Raw genomic sequence first — 18,670 nt, forward strand, 5'->3', positions numbered from 1 at the left:
GCCGCTTCTGGCGAACCAGAGCAGCACACAGAAATGCCGTTTACCTTCCCGCCGGAGCGGTACCTATTTATCTACTTGCACTTTGACGTGCTTTTGAACTGCTAGGTTGGCAGGACCAGGGACCGAGCAACGGGAACTCACCCTGTTGCAAGGATTCGAACCGCAACCTTCTGATCGACAAGTCCTAGGCTCTGTGGTTTAACCAACAGCGCCATCCGCGTCCCTTTTTAGGAACATAGGAAGCTGCCTTATACTATTGGTCCATATTGCTCACTGTTGTCTGCAGTGACAGGCGGTTGATCCTCTAGGTTTCATCAGACTGGTGACATGCCCAGCCTTGCCTGGAGATGTCAGGGATTAAACCTGGGACCTTCTGCATGCAAAGCACATGCTCCACCACTGAACTATGGCCATTTGCATTTTCTCCTCCCTCCATTGTCTCTCTCTCTCTATGCTCAGTTGCCACCAACAATTTGTAAGCTCACAGGCTCCTGTCATGCAGTTTCTGGTTGTTTTTTAAAACTGTTATTTTCATTTAGTTAAGAAACTTATGATTACCTGGAGCTACTGCCTTGTTTTTGGTTTCTGGAGTGCAAAAGCCACCACCGTACTTTTGCCTGGCCCCATATCACTTCCAAAATTATAAATGCTCAAACACCTGAGATTGCTATTAGAGGGAATGGTATATTCCAGTGATGGTGAACCTCTCAGTTTGGCCCATGCAGCTGTTTGGGTTTCACCTTGCCCACCATCAGGTGCAGGACAGGTTAAGCTGAGGTTACAAAGGGACAATAGGAAGTCTGATTGTTCCTTTGTTGCCCCTGCTTACATTCAGCACTGTTTAAGTTTGGCTATGAGTGCAAGCCTTGCTGCGTTTGGGTGGAGTCTCTTCTACTCAGATCTGCACCTAATGCAAGCGAGGGCTAGAAAGGGACAATAAGGAGGGCACTCCAAGCCACATGCTCCTGATTGTTCCTTTGGAGCTTCAGCTTGCATTCTGTACACTTTAAATTTGTCACTGAATACAAGCCCTGCTGCTTTTAGGCAGAATCACTTCCACCTGACATCACTTGACATCATGTGGTTGACAGTAGGCTGCCCTGTCCACCTGTGAAATGTGGCCTCTGAAAGATTGGCCACTATTTGAACAGGCTTGCGTAACAAAAGCATTAAAAAAAATAGTTCAGCACCAGGTATCTGAAGAAGTGTGCATGCACACGAAAGCTCATATTAAGAACAAACTTAGTTGGTCTCTAAGGTGCTACTGGACTATTTTTTAATATATTTCTACTGCGGGTGGTGCTGTGGTCTAAACCACTGAGCCTAGAGCTTGCCGATCTGAAGGTCGGTGGTTCGAATCCCCATGACGGGGTGAGCTCCCGTTGTTCAGTCCCAGCTCCTGCCCACCTAGCAGTTCAAAAGCACAGCAAAGTGCAAGTAGATAAATAGGTACTGCTCTGGTGGGAAGGTAAACGGCGTTTCCGTGCGCTGCTCTGGTTCGCCAGAAGCAGCTTAGTCATGCTGGCCACATGACCCGGAAGCTGTCTGCAGACAAACGCCGGCTCCCTCGGCCTATAGAATGAGATGAGTGCTGCACCTAGAGTCATCCGCTACTGGACCTAATGGTCAGGGGCACCTTTACCTTTACTGCGTCAGACCAACACGGCTACCTACCTGAATCTAACAAAAGCAGTTCCCCATCTTAGTTGTATGCCCAAATTGTTGTATTTATGTCTGTGTGTAGAGGCATGTTTGCCAAGGGTTTTCAGAGAGAAGGCAACAGAGTTCAGAAAGAGGACAGTGTACCATAACCTGTATTTCCACTCCCTCCACCCCCACAAAGAGTGTTTGTGGCTGGCATACCTCTAGCAGTATAAGCATAGCAGGCAAAGGGTGGCAGGGGGCAGAGAAGAAAGCTGTGCTCCGTCCCTTCCCCACTAGTAGAACTCTCCATCTCTCACACCCCCAAGCTAAGGAGAGTGTGCCAACAGAGGATATATTAAAAATGAAAACACTCAGTTAAAATTGTAAGCCTTACTCGGAAAATGAAACCTCTCTGTTCCAACTTGCTATATTCCTCACATGTTGCCTTCTCAATTGTATGCTTGATTTTCCTTCAGTTATTTGGAATCATCTTTGTTTAGCACCTAGCTTCCTAATTCATCATGATAGCCTTAAATACTGTATTACATTTCAAAGTACACCGGGGAGTCATGTCAGTTCAGTAAGAGAAGCTAAGGTGTAGATATGTCACTTCCCTACAGTTATCTGTTTCACTGCTGAAAAACATCTTAAATCACTGCTCTTATACTTGTAAGGTGATCCAGAAGAGCTGATGTTCCAATATTTCAAACAATTTGGGGACAAACCCTGCTGCTTTACTGATCTCAAGGTGTTTGTAGATCTCCTCCCACCAACCCAATATACAAAGGTAAGTTTGGTGGCCATTTGTTTGCTTTTCTTTTCAGTACGCTATGATTGTATTATTTGTTCCAGTGATTGAAATATACAATTAAGGTAAAACATTTTGGGTGCAACTTGGGATTATGCAGAAACTTGAAGGCCTGTGTGCTCCTGCCTCAGCTCAGGGCAATCTGACTAAAGATGCTGTTTTATCTATTTTTTTATCTACTGCTTTATTTTTTTTCTAGTTTGTTTCCTATGCTGTGTAGGGCAGCGATGGCCCTGCCCCAATATTCAAAAGAGCAAAAGAGACTTTGCTGTCAGGAGTAGCTGTGCTGAGTGATTTCAGCAGCTGGAAATCCTGGTGCTCAACTCATTGTTCTTCTAAGCCCCTGTGGCTAGAGGGTTAAATGTGCAAAAGAAAAGGGGGAAAAAACCCTGGCCTGTCAGAGGCTGTAAACAAAACTGCTGAGAACTATGGTCCCAGCACTATTGAGGTTAAGAGGGGTTTTTTGTTGTTCTTTTGCTAGCTCCAATGTGGCTCTCGCCAAAGGTCACCGAGCAATTGAGTGTAATCCAGCAGATGCCATTTCTAAGCAGGTTGTAAACATCAGTACATTAAAACAAATCTTACTTCAAAATATTAGGATAGATGTTGCTGCCTTATACCACTTCAGCAGGAGTCCCCATTGCCCAATATCGATGGCAGCAGCTTTCTAGGATCACAGGTGGAAGGTGACTACCCTGCCTTGAAATCCTAACCTGTTGCCTTATACCTGCTGATGGTCCCTTAATTAAAAGCCTTACTGGAAGGGAAAGCATCATTGTAACTCCTTGAAAATTTCTCTCACACACTTGATGCAGGCTTTCCAAGGCAGGAATTTTGGCTTTCGAAGGCAACGTCATGTGTAGGGTTTTGTCACTTAAGAGTGAAATCTGAGATCTGGTGCTGAATTGAATATTGTGAGTTTTTAGAAGTTTTTTTTTTTTTTAAAAAAAAGTGTGTTTCTCTTAGGACTGCAGGGAGACTCAAGAAGTGTTTAAGGGAAGAGGGCACTACATAGCCACTGATTCCCTAGCTCATGCCTCTACATGCCACTCATCTCACTATTTGTTCATTCATTGGTTTCTTTCATGGTATCCATGGGGGAGGGGAGAATAGGATGCCATTTGCTTCCCCCACAATGCCAGCTTTCCCCAATTGGTGCAGGGGAACAAGTGATATTGTGCAGCGATTTCGAGTACATTCATTGAAAATGTTTGTCCCCAGGCTCTCATAGATGATAAGGATTTGAGGATTCTGCCCTTTCTTCACAATGTTCCTAACCAAACAAGCCTACACCATGCCCCTGCGGAACCCAGTGCAGAACAGTTTCTAGCTGGAAAATTTGGGTGTTTTCTGTTCTCAACCAGGGTTTTGCAACCTGGTGCCCTCAAGGTGTTTTGATGGGTGGTGTAGTCCAAAGCACTTGACGGGCACCAGATTGCACAAGGCTGATGTAGACATACAATCTGCTTATACATTTTGAAACTTTGGCTGCACATTTATCTTCTTAGCACATTTTAGCCTTGCTCTTCAGCTGCAGCGGTTCCCTAAGTGGTTTAAACAATAATTTAAAAAGCCAATCCCAGTTTACAGGCTTAGATTATGAAAAATACAAGGACCACCACCAGCTTGGTTTATAACAACGGATGTAAATCTTTCCAAGGCAGCTTACAAGTAACATTTAAAATGTAAATGTTTTCTAGTATAACAATGCAAGAAACCCCCATGCAATAAAAATAACACCCTTCCCTCATAAGAATAATATATTGAGAGCAGCCAAATATACCCTGCCATAAAGTTGCACTGCCAGAATCAGTTTCTGATATGTAAAGGCATACCCTGTTTCTACAAAACAGCTTTCCATTCATTTTCCATTCAGTGCTGCTAACTGTTTAGTCAGCTTTTCCATGTGAGCCAGAGTCCAAACCTTTCGTCTCCAAGCAGACAACTGCAAATTATCCAAACCAAGTTTGGAGCAATCAGTACACGAGCTGCAACCAGTAGAAAGGCGATCCGTTATTTGAGGAGAAGGTCCTTCTGTTCATCCTTAAACTTTGTTGTTCAGGCCAGTTGTGGCGTACATTGAACAGACTGTTTTGTGATCAAGCTTTTCCCCTAGTTTTCAACTGCATTTTTAAAAACCGGAAAACACAATAATCAACACATACAGATTCATTAGAATCCTCTAAATAGGGCAGCTGGTGGTAGATGCAAAAGGAAAAAGGGGTGAGGAGAAAAGAAGAAAAGCAGACTCAGGTGCCAATTCTTAAAGTTTTCATAATGGCCAGGTGGAATGGAAACAGTTTGGGGGGGGTGGGGAACCAAAGGTAACTGGTCTCAGCAGCACTGATGGGATCTCTCTGCCATCACTGCTAGGTATTGCAAATCTAACATTTCCTTTTCCCTCCCCCACAGTTCATCAACCAGTTGCTGGGGGTCATCCCCCTGTCTGCACCAGCAGAAGAGAAACTTGCACTACCAGCTAACATCAAAGCTTTGCAGCAACACTTGTGTGTCGTGCAGTTGACAAGGTTGCTTGGCCTCTACCACACCATGGACAAAGCCCAAAAACTGGGAGCCATCCAGGACTTGATGTCACGATATCGGCACGGACTGAATTTTGGTGAGGAGGGCTTGAATCTAGCCTAAATGTCAGACCACTTCTTGGGGGAAATCCTAATAATTACTGTACTTTTCCGTGTATAAAACTAGGTTTTATGTAATAAAAGAATGTAAAATAATTGGGGTCGTCTTATACAAGGGCAATCTCCCCCCTCCCATTTTATCAATTTTTAGTCAAATACAGTATTTCCTCTGCCTCCTACCATGTCATGGCTATTGGCTTACTTCAGCCCCCTGATGCATTTCATCCTTCCTCTGAGGAGTTCTAGAGTAGAGTCCAATGGATTCCTACTTATCTTCAGGGATGGAACTGCATCAGATATCTTACATGGTTTGCTTGGTTTTTAATGGATTTTGCTTTGACAAACTGAAAAAGTTACTTTAGTCAGAGAAGGATTATAAGCAGATGTGGTTTAACTGTTTATTAGTTAAATCTTAGGTAAAAGGTCTATGCTGATTTCCAGAAATAAGAAATTGTCTGGCATTCAACTAAGTTTTACTCAAGAGTAGAGCCACTGAACATGACTAAGGTAGGTTCATTAGTTTCAGTAGCTCCACTCTTAAAAACTTAGTTGAATACGGCACATAGGGTGCAATGCTAGGCATGCTTAACTGTTGGATTATGTCCCATTGAATTCAGTGGGGTGGACTTCTGTGTAAATATGCAAGAAGTACTGTAGCTGCTTGCTAAACAATACCTTTTGCAAGCCAGGTGTGGTTTAAAATGCTAGACCCACAAGTTTTTCAGTTACATTGCTTGACTTTGTTTTTCCATAGGAAAATCTTGTTTGAAAACAGAGTTGCAGTTTTCCGACTACTACTGTCTGCTTGCTGTTCACTTGCTCCTTGACATCTGGCTAGAGGCAGGTATGTCCTTACATGCTCCACTGCATGCATGCAAATAGAGATTTCAGCCCACAACTGCTCAAGCATTGGTTTGCAGCCGTATGAACAAAAGCCAGTGTGGTTAGAGCAAGCTTCCTCAACCTTGTCCCTCCAGATGTTTTGAGACTACAAATCCCATCATCCCTGACCACTGGTCCTGCTAGTAGGGATCATGGGAGTGGTAGGCCAAGAACATCTGGAGGGCTGAGGTTGAGGAAGCCTGAGTTAGAGTTTTGAACTAAAACCTGGGAGACCAGGGTTCAGATCCCTACTTGGCCCTGAAGCTCACTGTGTGTGACCTTTGGTCACTTGCACTTTTTCTGTGGCTGCTCCCAGATTGTGGGATTTCTTTCCTCGTGAAGTTAGGCTAAAGCCTTCCTATTCAAACAGGCCTTAGAAAACGAAGGTGCAGACATTTTTTTTACCACTGTTCTGCTGTTAGGGCAATCAATATTTTAATGCTGGTTCTAAATGTGTTGTACTTCTAACTACTTTGTTTTTATTTGTATTTTATAATGTTGTAAGCTGCCTTGAATCCCAGCTTGGGAGAAAGGCGGGATATAAACACATTAAATAATCATAATATTGTGGGAAGCAGTGGGATGTCCAGCATGGGACATGGCCGTGGCTCTTGGATCCTAGCATAAGGAGGGCTTCTCATCCCTGCTTGGCCATCTTTCCTGCCCCTTTCTCTCGTTCAAGGCTTGAGTGTGGTGTTCTTTTCCCAGGTGAGGAGCCGGCTGCCTGGCACTGCTTGACTTTACTAGAAGAAGGGCTGGCTCACAGCCCCTCCAATGCTCAGTTCAAATTGTTGCTCATCCGGATCTACTGCATGCTCGGGGCTTTTGAACCAGTCGTGGAGCTTTACTCCAGCCTCGATGCCAAGCACATACAGCACGACACCATCGGGTGGGTAGTGTGGTGTTGGTGGTAATTGTGGTATCAAGCGATTGGCAGGTGGGAACCCTGTCCACCTGTCAAATTTGATCCTCTTCAGAGCCCAAAACGTAATGAGGGTGCAGAGCAGCCCTCTCATGGTTACTGTTTTGGTTTTGTTTCTATTACAGTTACTTGCTGACACGCTATGCCACAGCCTTCGGTCACTATGCTGCCGCATCACAATCCTGCAACTTTGCACTCAGGTTTTTCCACTCCAACCAGAAAGATGTAAGTGGCAAAGGGACCCCCAAATGTGTATCCCAGTTTCCCCTCAGAGAACACACGGAATCTCTCCAAAGGGTGTGTCTCTTGCATTTCTGCATGTGCCCAGAACATTTTAGTGCTGCAGAGGCAGCAGGAGGGCTGCTCCCGAGGTCATATGTTTCTTGCGATGCAGAAAACCTGTAGCTCATTGCTTAATTAATGCTGAGGCCATCCTGTGTTCCTTCTTAGACCTCAGAATACATTATTCAAGCCTATAAATATGGTGCGTTTGAGAAGATCCCAGAATTCATTGCTTTCAGGAACAGACTAAACTCCTCACTTCACTTTGCACAAGTCCGCACAGAACGGATGTTACTGGACCTCTTACTTGAAGCAAATATGTGAGTATGGAAGAGTTGATTTCTAATCTTCCGAGTGCTTATCCTGGGGGGCCCTCAGGCAGGTTGTGGGGTGGTAAAGCTGAGAGAGATGTTAGCTTGGAGAAGCCCAGCTAGCTGTCTCAATTGAGGGACAGGTCCCAGTGGTACTGAAAGATCTCTCGATGAAGCAGAATTCGCTGTCTTCCACCTAAAGTGTTGCACAGTACTCAGATGTGAGAACTCTGGTGCTCTTCAGCTCAGCTGAAGAGTGGGAGTTGTTATATCACTTTCTCAGGTTGAAAAATGCAGCTTTCCTGGGCATAAGATGAATTATTTTTTGCACAGAGCATTGCATTATTTATAGCAGGGTCAGTCTGCTCAAGAGTGCATCATTGCACTGACTGAGTGCTAATGAAGTCTGATCACAATCCTCTTCAGTTCATCCTAAAAGCACCTGACCCAATACTTCTGTATTGCTTTTCATGAACTAGATCAGTGAGTTTGGAAGAAAGTATAAAGTCCATGAGCCTCAGTCCAGAAGAGGATGACATTCCCTGGAATGACCTGCGGGACAACCGAGACCTCACTGTCTTGTTTAATTGGGACCCAAAAGACAGGTAGGTACAAAAATCCACTGCTGTGGTTGTCATTATCCGAAGGCTAAATTTCAAGAATTTGTCCACTAAATTGCAACCGAAAAACGGATTGTCTTCCCTTTTATATTTATGCAAACAGTTATATAACATTTAGCCAGCACTTGAATGTGCTTTAACTCTGTCTGGTCCTTGAGATTCCCCCAAACCACATCCCTCACGCTCTCCTCAAGTGCTTTTGTCTGGCTGGAATGGGTCATTGAACTGTGATAATGCCTCTTGCTTGCTGGATGGAGAAAACTTTTGCACATCTGGGATATAGCCTATTGTACAAAGCGTAGGAGCGGCATCCATTGCTTTTCCCACTTTTGGCTCTGGCCCTGCTCACAACTGGCTGGTGGCCCTTGGAGGAGCTTTTCCACAAGGACGTCCAGTCTTCGGGTGAATAGAATCTTCCCCACTACTGTATGGCCTCCCCAATAATCCCTGCGCTGTTTACCATTGCTTTTTCATATTTTTTGTCTTTATTTCTAAAAATATTTATTTACTGCTGCAACTTTAAAATATACCACAGCAGTTTACAACATAAAAATAGAAAACTATACAATAAAGTCATAAAAAGTTAAAAACAAGCTAAAAGATAAATTAAAACTAATAATCAACAGATCCTTGTAGGGGATATACTGCGCAGGCTTGATTTCTTCTTGTTGTCAAATGAGCTTCACCAACTTGGGGAATGACCAAAGACATTCCTGCAGAAGAAGCTGGAATATAAGGTTTCAGGCAACACCTGAGATATCCGGGACCCAAGTAAATCTTTGTAAATCAATACAAGAACCTTGAACTTGGCTCGGTAGCAGATGGATAGCCAGGGCAGCTGTTTTAACAATGGTGTCATGTGTTCTCAACCAGAAACTTCCATCAGCAATGTGGCTGCAGCATTCTGCAGCAGCTGGAGCTTCCAAGCCACAGCAGCCCCACATAGAGCGCATTACAGTAATATAACACCAGGTGTAGGCTCTCCAGTCCCGCTCCAAGAGAGAAGGGTTTTCTGATGGTAGTGAGTGCACTTCTACGGACCACAGCAACACTACACCACCACCCCTCCAGTCTGAATTGATGTTGCACCAAGAACCGGGGCAGGCACAACTGAGTCAAATCAGGTCCACCTAGATCTCAGTGATGCACACCAGTTCGGCTTGCTCATCCACAATCAGATTGTGTCTCAGCATTGGGCTTGCAAATAGAGCAGGGAAGCTTGAGCTTGCACTTCTGTGTCTCAGTTCTTGAACACCCTCACCCCTTCTCCCTCCTTCCTTTTTTCTCTCTCTCAGGGGCATTTCTGAAGAACACAAGGAACTCTCCTTGGAGGAAGAGACCATATGGTTGCAGATCCGATCTTTGATGTTGCGGCTCATAAGTGGCCTGCCAGCTCTTGGCCACAACGCCCAGCCAAAGAACTCCGAGAAAACCACGGAAAATGGTGTCTCCTCCAAGATCGACATGATAAGAGCTCTGCTGCGGAAGCTGGACGCTGCAGTGAAGTCCGGAAAGCAGTTCCTTGAGCAGAAAGTTCAGGTACAGCTAAGAGAAACCGTTCCTGATTTCTTTAAAACAGTTTGTGATTATGCCAGGAGACATAAGAGCTGAGATTCTTCCGATGTGCCGGCAAGGTGCTTTAATTGGACAGCTAATTAGCTTATACCAAGAACCAACTCTGCTTTTCTCCTGTATGCAAAAGGTACAATATTTAATTTTCTTCCCCCTTTTTCTTCTTCCCGCCTAGTATCCGGTCCTTGGCCCCCCACCTTCCCGAATGGCTGGTTTCTTCAACAGTGGGAGCTGCCAGTGCCAGACCAGCTTATTTCACCTTGTTAGTGAAATTTATGAATTAGATACTATTGGGTTAGGTAAGTCTTGAAATTCCTGGGGCCAGCAGCCAATTTAGGTGTGTCTGCTGAAGCGGGAGGGAGGCATACATGGGTGTGCTGCTCTTTTAGATCGGTTTGAAGATATTGGCCTCTTGCAAGCTGCTGTTGATGCCAAAGGCTTTTCTTGTGGAATTCTGAGCTTTTTTAAAAAAAGGAAAAAATCCTGGAGAAAATCCTGATGTTTAAGATTTGGAAAAACTCAATGAATCTCAGCTTGCCATCTGGTTATGTGCCTTCTGGCCATTTTCTTTGGAATTTTCTGCCTTGTCTCCATACTTTCGTTGACTCGGGTTAAAAATGAAAATTACAATCTGGCAAGGCAGAAATGGGGAATGTGTGGCCCTCCAGATCTTCTTGGAATCCAGCTCCCATCTGCCTTGGCTAGCATGGCCAGTGGTTTGGACTAATGGGAGTTGTAGTTCAGCAATATCTGGACAGCCACAGAGTGTCCATTCTATCTCTTCCATATGGTGAGCCTTGTGGCCCATACCATGTGCTCTCCACTTCTTCTTCTTCTTCTTCTTCTTCTGATTTCTTAACTGCCCTTCACTTAAGGTTCCAGGGTGACTTGCAGCCATTAAAAAAAGAGCACTAGAAGAGGTTTAAAACTACCGGTAATTTAGATTCACAGGAATAGGGTGGGTCCCAGAAATATACTGAATGATTTTTGTACTGTAAGAACTGCTTTGCTTTTTGCTTAATTGTGACCAAAGATATGTTTCTATTTTTTAATTTGGGGTTGGATGTGACCTCAAGGGCCATCTAGTTCAACCCCCGTACGGCAGCAAATTTAAGTCTGGTGGTTTTTTTATTGTGATAGTCTTTTTCTTCTCCAGCGGTTGCTTGTTTTCATTGTATTTTTTTCTAAATCTGTCCCTTGAGATGATAGATAGATAGATAGATAGATAGATAGATAGATAGATAGATAGATAGATAGATGATAGATAGATAATTTGACTATTTGCATAAGCCATTTGATAACTTTTCTTTATTTTCAGAAGATTCGGCAGCAATTCAAGAGAGAATAGGAAATAGCTTTAAATCATTACTAGAACAACTAACAGGTAAATCTGCTGAAAATCACATTACCAAAAGTTCTAGCCCACAAGAAATTTACGTTAGTCCGTGCTTATCAGTTATGCATATGCAATTAAAACTTCACTTTTCTTTGTATGTGAGGGTATCACCAGGAGTAAATAAATTGGGTTGTTTTTTGGAAAGATGGTTTCCATCTGTTATGTATGCAGACACTGCCAAAATAATGCACGGAATAAAAATAAAACACAAATAAATAGGGGTGGGGTCTAAAAACAAAGAAAAGATAATCCTTTAAAAGTAATTAAGCACCAGTCAAATTAAAGCTATATTAATAAAGATTGATATGTTGGATGGGAAAAGTTCTCCCTCAGTTATAGAGTGCATGCTTTGCATGGAGATTGTGAAAGGGGAAGCCACAAAAAAGTGTTTCCCAATATGCTGCCTTGTGTAAGACTTGATTTTTTTCTCCCACGAGTTTCACCTTGTTTCCTTCTTTTCTTAAAAAAACAGATCAATTCAATAAATGTAAAGGTGATTTGTTGGAAGTCAGGGAAGGCAGGTTCCAAACCCATCCGAATATTTTAGAAAATCTGGTCTTCTTCGTGGAGGTGAGCAATGAGACCTTTGGAAAGCTGGTTCTTCCCCGCCCCCTTCTGTTGTTGCAAAAACCCATCAGTGTCCCTAACGTGCCTGTGTGACAACCTCTTTTCTCACTCTTGCAGACCATCTCCATTGTTCTGTGGGTATGCAGTTATTCTGACGCCGTCCTCAGGCCCTACAGATCAAGCTTGCAAAAAAAGAAAAAGAAGAAAAAAGAGAGTGTTGTAGCAATGGTAGGAAATCGTGTCTTAATTGAAAAAGTTACATCTTTTATGACATTTCCGGGTCACATCTGGGTTTGGGTCTGTTCGCAGTCGCTCACATCTTGTTCACGCCTAGAACAGGGGTTTCACCTGTAATGAATTAATGGAATTTGCTTAATTGAGGTGTGATGGTCTTAAGGAAAGATTACGCTAAAACCACAGAGAATAGATCTCTGTCATCAGTTATAAGCTACAGTAGCTAATGGAAACCTCCCATGTTTAGTTGTAGCAATGTTCAGAAAGGGTTCCTCTTCTCAGGTGCTAAGATCGTCAGGTGGGGGGGGGGGCTTCTTTGTAGCTCCACCTCAGAGGTTTGAGGAGTGGGCACCCAAGAGAGGGCATTCTTTGTGGCAGTCCTTACACATCTGAAACTTTTATTATGTGGCTTTCATTGCATTACTTTTTACCCTGGCCTGAGGCATATATTTTCAGGACCCACTCTTAACTAATTTGTTTAAAACAATTTTTTAAATTAGTGTAACCTGCCTTTTGATTTTATGGTGAAGGACAGGTGAGAAATTGGATTAATAATAACAGCAACAATAATATAGTTTTGATTTGTACTCTATTTATGCCGCTAAGGTAAAAAAGTAAGGTAAAGGACCCCTGGATGATTAAGTCCAGTCAAAGGCAATTAAAGGCAATTATGGGGTGCGGCACTCATCTCATTCTTCAGGCTGTAGAGGCCGCCGTTTGTCCACACAGCTTCCTGGGTCATGTCACCAGCACCTGGTGGACCATGATAAGTGATAAGAGCACACAGAAATGCTGTTTACCTTCCCGCTGCAGTGGTACCTATTTTTCTACTTGCACTGGTATGCTTTCAAACTGCTAGGTTTGGCAGAAGCTGGGACAGGACAACAGGAGCTGACCCCGTTGCACAGATTTGAACCGCCGACCTTCCGATCGGCAAGCCCAAGAGGCTCAGTTGTTTAGACCACAGCGCCACCCGTGTCCCTACATTATGCTGCTAAACATACCCATTAAAAAGCACTGCCTCCAAAACAAAAACCTACGATATACTTCTGTGGAGAACATTGTACAGATAATTGGTGGGTCAGGGTGCAACAGCTTTTATTTTTCTCTCTGCAGCCCCCTGTGTTCACCAGCTTTCAGGATTACATTTCCGGTCTCCAGACTCTCATTTCCAATGTGATAGATCATATCAAAGGGCTGGAAATCAATCTAGCTGCGCTTAAACTTGAAGAACTCTCCATAGAGGACAATTTACTGACGCAGGTAAGAAACTGCTGCTTATACATTGAGGTTCTATGATTTGAGATGACTCAGGATTAAAACAAACCGCTGTTTAGTGTTAGGTGCAGTTGTACTTTGAGACATTTTTAAAGGTAATTAAAGTGTTTAATTACACTTTGTGTAATTTGTGGGCTCAGTTTTATGGAACTCCCTTCCAGTTGAGGTCAGACAGGTTCTTTCCCTATTGAACTTCCTGTGCCTCCTGAAGAATTTTTTATTCCAGAAGGCGTTTTAGGTGTAGTTTGATTCAGTAGTTTTAACTGATTTCCATTTTTGTATTGTATCTTCGCAAGCCACTTCAACCATTGTAGTTAAGTGGTATATAAATTGCTTACATAACACCACACACAGATGATTTATTTATCTGTGTAAAAAAATGTTTCTTCCCAGGAAGAAAAGAAGTTTACAAAGACTGTGCTGAGGAAAGTCCAGAACAGTTACCAACATGCGATACAGGAAATGGGAGAACTGCTGAAAAAGAGACTTGATACCATCAAAACCCTAAAGGTTTAAGGAAGTGTGTCCTGGGTGCCAAGGGTCAAGATTGAAACGCCGACAACAGACAAGAAACAGCATCTGCCACCATCCCTTCAACGTTAAAAATCTGGAACTTCCTCAAAAATGCATGAAGGACTTTTGATCGTAAAAAATAGTTTTTTTTTTATGTATTAAAAAGATATATTCAAGCTGATTAAATTATTGTACATAAAAACCAGAAGCAGGGACCCTTGTCCGTCAGGGTTAGACCACTTTTTTTATACATGTTCATAAGCATATTGTAATAGAGGCAAAAACCCCTAACCTGTTTCACTTCCCTTTGTGGGGAGAGGGGGGGCATTCTCCAGAAGCTCTCTGGGGGCTTGAAGTCTTTAGAAGCAGCAATAGAAATCCAGTGTAAAGCATATTTCAAAGGAGTTTGTATTTTTTCCATCACACAATGCAGCATTTATAGTTTTGTGTGCAAGTTTCTTGCCTTAGAAAAGCAGAAGTTCAGAGAGCCCAGTGCTCCACTGGGTAACTTGTTGGGTGTTCTTTCTTTCTCCCCGTCCAGCACCCCCGCCCCCCCCCGAGAACAGTTGTATGACTGCTTGGTGAACTAATTGGCCCAGGACAGGTGACTTTCTCCCCCCCCCCCACTCCAGAACAGTAATTTTTATTCACACCACCAACCTAACAACTGAAGGCACTGCCTGAGTGAGTTGCAACTTATGTGCCCTTGTGTGTCTTGCTTTCCAATCCTGCAAGGAAAAAGAAAACCAAATCAGAAGAAGTTGGTATCTGCTTAAGTTTGTTCCAAGGTGAAATAATGACAAAAGAAATATATAAACTTGATTGAAAACTCAACTTTGGCTGCAGCTCAGTGCAAATGGAACGGCTAAAGGTGTGTATATGTAATCTGTCGCATAAACTCAACACACCTATCTTCCTTTGTGTAAAAGATGAATTGCTGAGGTGGTGTCTGTGCCCTTGGATGCTTCATATTAGGTTTACGGCTGTATTTCAAGCAAGTTTAAGTGGTGAACAGGATGCGTGGTCTGAGTTGTGCTTCCTGTTATTCGTAAATCTCTTGATTGATCCTGGGCATCGTTAGGGAATGTGCATTAGATAAATTTTGGATGAGACTCTAGAAAATCAATTTCAAATCCTGTTCATTCTCACCATTCCAAACCTTTCATCATATCTAAAACAGCTTTTGGTGAACATTTGTGTAGGTTCCTCTTGGATTATGGTTTTATTAAATGCATGGAAATCATCATCTGGCCAAAAGAAATGGCTTTTGATAAAGTATGTTGATCTTCCTTTGCAACCAAATGCAAGCAAGTGTAGCAGGCTTGATTATCCAGGCACCACCTTGAATATCCCTCCTCCCACTCCTTGTTACTTTGTTCATCATGTTACATGGTACAGGCAGTCCTTGTTTTGTTTGGGGGTACCATTCCATAAGCCCAGCCCATCTAGCCCCTTTTCATGGCTTCTTTATGACATTTTGGGGCTACTTACGGGTTCAGCGATGTGCGCTTGGGCACCATCATGCATCATTCAGACGAGCCTAAACTTGGGAGTTGCCTCTACCACTAAACTCTTTTTCTACCAAATTATAGCTGTTTCAGAATCAATGGGTACTGAAAATAGGTAATTTTTTTGGCAACAAAGACTTCAGGCTTTGGCAGATACCTGGCTAAAGGAAAAACGATGATAACAAGCTTTAAATTTTTGAAAGGGCTGGTAGTCCTGGGGATGGCACATCATTTTCCCTAGAAACAAGTGGTGAGCCGTTTCTTTCGTGGCCAGTCCACTACGCACTCCTTGCGCAGAATTCTAGGCCCTGTGAACTTTGTGATTAGCCTATTTCTGCTATTAATTAGGAGGGATCTGAAGACCCTGACCATAAAATTTTCAGGTGTACTTTTAGGAATGATCCGCACAGCTTTTATTTCGCCATTTGTGTTGATGTGTTAGTACATTCTATCCACTTCAGCCGGCTTAATTACCATTTTGCACAGCTAAGGGGGACCAGTAGATTTTCTGTGGCCATATTCTAATTCTCGGGAGAAGTGCCTGCTTCTTCTAGGAACAATCCCCACTCTACCTGCTGAAGGAGGGAAAGCTGCAGTGTGAAACCCACCTTGAATAGTTTGGTAGTGTGATCAACTTGCTCCTCAGAGCAGTGTGTGTGTGTGTCAGAATGATGCCTACATAGACATGTTTTTTGCCCAGAAACCCCAGCATGATTCTTAGACACCACATAAGAAATCTGTCTTTATTTATTTTAATCTGACTGTTCTTCACTCCAGCTACACATGCAATTTAGTGACATACTGAAGTCTAGATTTGCCAGTAAGATCTATTGGAGAATGAAGGCCCTTCTGTGCTTGCTTTTGGAAGTGAGGCTTTTCTTAAAAAACCCCAGTTATTGCAAGAATCATATAAGGTTCCAGAGACATTTCACTAGCAACTCCTAAAAGGAGTCCACCTGCATCAGACACCTTGATTCCAGGTGTTTTCTTTTGTTGGCAGTGCTAGAGGTCACTAAAGACATAAGCAAAAATAATCCTTTTAAGTCCCACCACCTTTCTCCATACAGAACAAAAGCAGGGGACAGAACTATGCTAGGCAATGGGGATAACCAAGAAGTATCTCAAAATGTTATGGGTGGTGAATTCTGTTTGCCAAGTTGTGAATGCCTTCAGTTAAGACAATTGTGCTCTTGTGTAACTTGCCTGTTGTGGTGCTGCTTTGTGGCAACATCTTCCTTCTGTGTTGGGCCTGGAGCCAATTTCTCCTGAAATCCAGGTGGGGCGGGCGTGTCCATGTGAGTAGCAGCATTGCCCTTTAAAAGAAATGGAAAATCCTACACGTTTGAATTTATTTCTGAAACAGCAGTTTGCAAAGCTCTCAGGATCCAATCGAGGAAATAACATGCCCTGCTCCCCACGCCTTATGATCAAAATACTCCATTACATAGGAGTTTGGGGTTTTTCTCTGACAACTACATATGTATCAGGGGCAGCGTCAGATTCCAGCACAATAATCATTTGGGTCCACTACAGGGAGAGAATTTGGCAGAAAAGTTAAATTGTAAGTTTCTGGAGAAACTGATCGTTGTCAACAAAACTCAAGTTCTTGATAAACCAAATGTTTTCGTACCTTCTATAGCAACACACATACATACACACAAACCTCCCTTTCTGAATTTGTAAAATAATTACCACTGTTTTATCTCATTTTCATGAACTTAAACATGTATAAAAAGAGCTACAGACTACTTTTATGCAGTGCTGGGATCATGAGCAAAAATGGTTCTGCAGCTGCTTCCAGCAACCAATTTCTAAAGTTAAAATATTTCATTGTTGTAATCCCGTTACGTTCCTCTCTCTCAAGAAAACTAGCCACCTGCATTGCCCATTTAGCTGGAGGGTGTGTGTATATTTTTAGTAATTTTTAACTTGTTTAAAATTGCATTTATATTTTGCAATTGTTATGTTGAATCATGGAGGAGGGTTTGTCTCTTACTTTGATCTATAAAGGGTATTTCTGTTATATGCAAGAAAGCTTGGAACTTCTTATTCCTTGACTTGTTCTTTGTAATTTATGACTTTGGAAGGTCTGTAAAACACTTAAGCAGCTGACAGAATTTTAAGTGACAAAACTGCTAGCAATCTGCTTTAAACTGGATGGATTTATAATTTATATATATATAAATATATATATAAAGGTCAGTTTCTTTATAAACAAGTTTTTTCTGCCTTTTTCTTTAAGGGTGTGGGATTATCATTCTTTTGCAAAAATATGAAGGATTTCTAGACTCCCAGCCCTGCTTTTTTAATGCTACAAAAGAGGCAGATTTGGCCCAGAAAGTTTCAGAGAAAATTATTACTTATTAAATTTATATCCCACCCTTCCTCTCAAAGGAGCACTATACTCTTTATTTACCTTTGTTTCCCATATTATATTTTAAATTGTAGAGGGACGCGAGTGGCACTGTGGTTTTAATTTAAATTGTAATGTGCTGGGGTCTCATAGGGAAGAGTGGCTTAGGAAATACAGTAGCGTGATTTTCCCTTCAGCTTCACTTGGAATTAGTTTGCACCCACTCGACCAAGGGCTTTGGTAGTACAGTGGTGCCTCACAAGACGAAATTAATTCGTTCTGCAAGTTTTTTCGTCTTGTGAATTTTTTCGTCTTGCGAAGCACCACTGTGCATTCGTGGTTTCCCATAGGAATGCATTGGCGGTTTTTTAAAAAAGGCGCAAGACGTTTTCGTCTTGCGAAGCAAGCCCATAGGGAAATCCGTCTTGCGAAGCAACTCAGAAAACGAAAAACTATTTCGTCTTGCGAGGCATTTGTCTTGCGAGGTACTACTGTAAAAGACAATTCACCTTCAGCATTCTTTCCCCCTATAGATTTTCTAAATTGGATATTTTGGGGGAGCACTGTTGATTTTAATTCAAACTGGATTTGGGTGGCCAGGGATAAGGAAGGATCACATTTATTGACTCCCTGCCTGTTCCCCTCCCCATGAGATTGGCAGTAGCTTGCCCAAAGCATTTTTTCTTCGCCTCTCCTTGCCTTCCTGCCAATTTTCAAATGGTAAGCAGAACAGCTTTCTCTGTTCTCCTGCAAACAAGGGATGCTCCTGGCCTAGACCCCTTTATTTTTTCTGCCTTGGGTACCTGGCTGCACCACCGGGGTCTGGGATCAGGGCCGGATTTAGGTTTAGACGCTGAGGTTCAGCACCGAGGGCCTTCTGGCGGTTCCCTCGCTGCGAGAAGCCACGTTACAGGGAACCAGGCAGAGGGCCTTCTCAGCAGTGGCACCCACCCTGCGGAACGCCCTCCCACCACATGTCAAAGAGAAAAATAACTACCAAACCTTTAGAAGACATCTGAAGGCATCCCTGTTTAGGGAAGCTTTTAATGTTCAATAGGTTATTGAATTTTAGTGTTTTGTTGGAAGCTGCCCAGAGTATTATTATTAATTATTGATGATGCCCTAAGCAACTGAAGGT

At 42.8% G+C, this 18,670-nt stretch overlaps 1 protein-coding gene across 3 annotated transcripts in view; it reads left to right on the forward strand.

Moving 5' to 3' along the window:
* Positions 1-14,065, forward strand: part of NAA25 (N-alpha-acetyltransferase 25, NatB auxiliary subunit) — a 35,283-nt gene extending 21,218 nt beyond the window's left edge. For 2 of the 3 annotated variants that reach the window (XM_083453821.1, XM_083453823.1), the window contains exons 11-24: positions 2,319-2,431; positions 4,865-5,072; positions 5,849-5,938; positions 6,685-6,865; positions 7,024-7,123; positions 7,349-7,500; positions 7,971-8,096; positions 9,407-9,650; positions 9,859-9,982; positions 11,002-11,067; positions 11,552-11,649; positions 11,764-11,874; positions 12,997-13,143; positions 13,552-14,065. In XM_083453821.1, the coding sequence (XP_083309947.1) occupies positions 2,319-2,431; positions 4,865-5,072; positions 5,849-5,938; positions 6,685-6,865; positions 7,024-7,123; positions 7,349-7,500; positions 7,971-8,096; positions 9,407-9,650; positions 9,859-9,982; positions 11,002-11,067; positions 11,552-11,649; positions 11,764-11,874; positions 12,997-13,143; positions 13,552-13,674 (1,883 nt within the window). In that variant the 3' untranslated portion in view covers positions 13,675-14,065. The remainder of the gene's footprint in view (positions 1-2,318; positions 2,432-4,864; positions 5,073-5,848; positions 5,939-6,684; positions 6,866-7,023; positions 7,124-7,348; positions 7,501-7,970; positions 8,097-9,406; positions 9,651-9,858; positions 9,983-11,001; positions 11,068-11,551; positions 11,650-11,763; positions 11,875-12,996; positions 13,144-13,551) is intronic. The other variant, XM_083453822.1, reaches the window with a different exon arrangement.
* Positions 14,066-18,670: the final 4,605 nt, after the last annotated feature.

The sequence above is a fragment of the Podarcis tiliguerta genome, assembly GCF_965153285.1.
Source record: "Podarcis tiliguerta genome assembly, chromosome: 8".
NCBI classification, from domain to species: domain Eukaryota; kingdom Metazoa; phylum Chordata; class Lepidosauria; order Squamata; family Lacertidae; genus Podarcis; species Podarcis tiliguerta.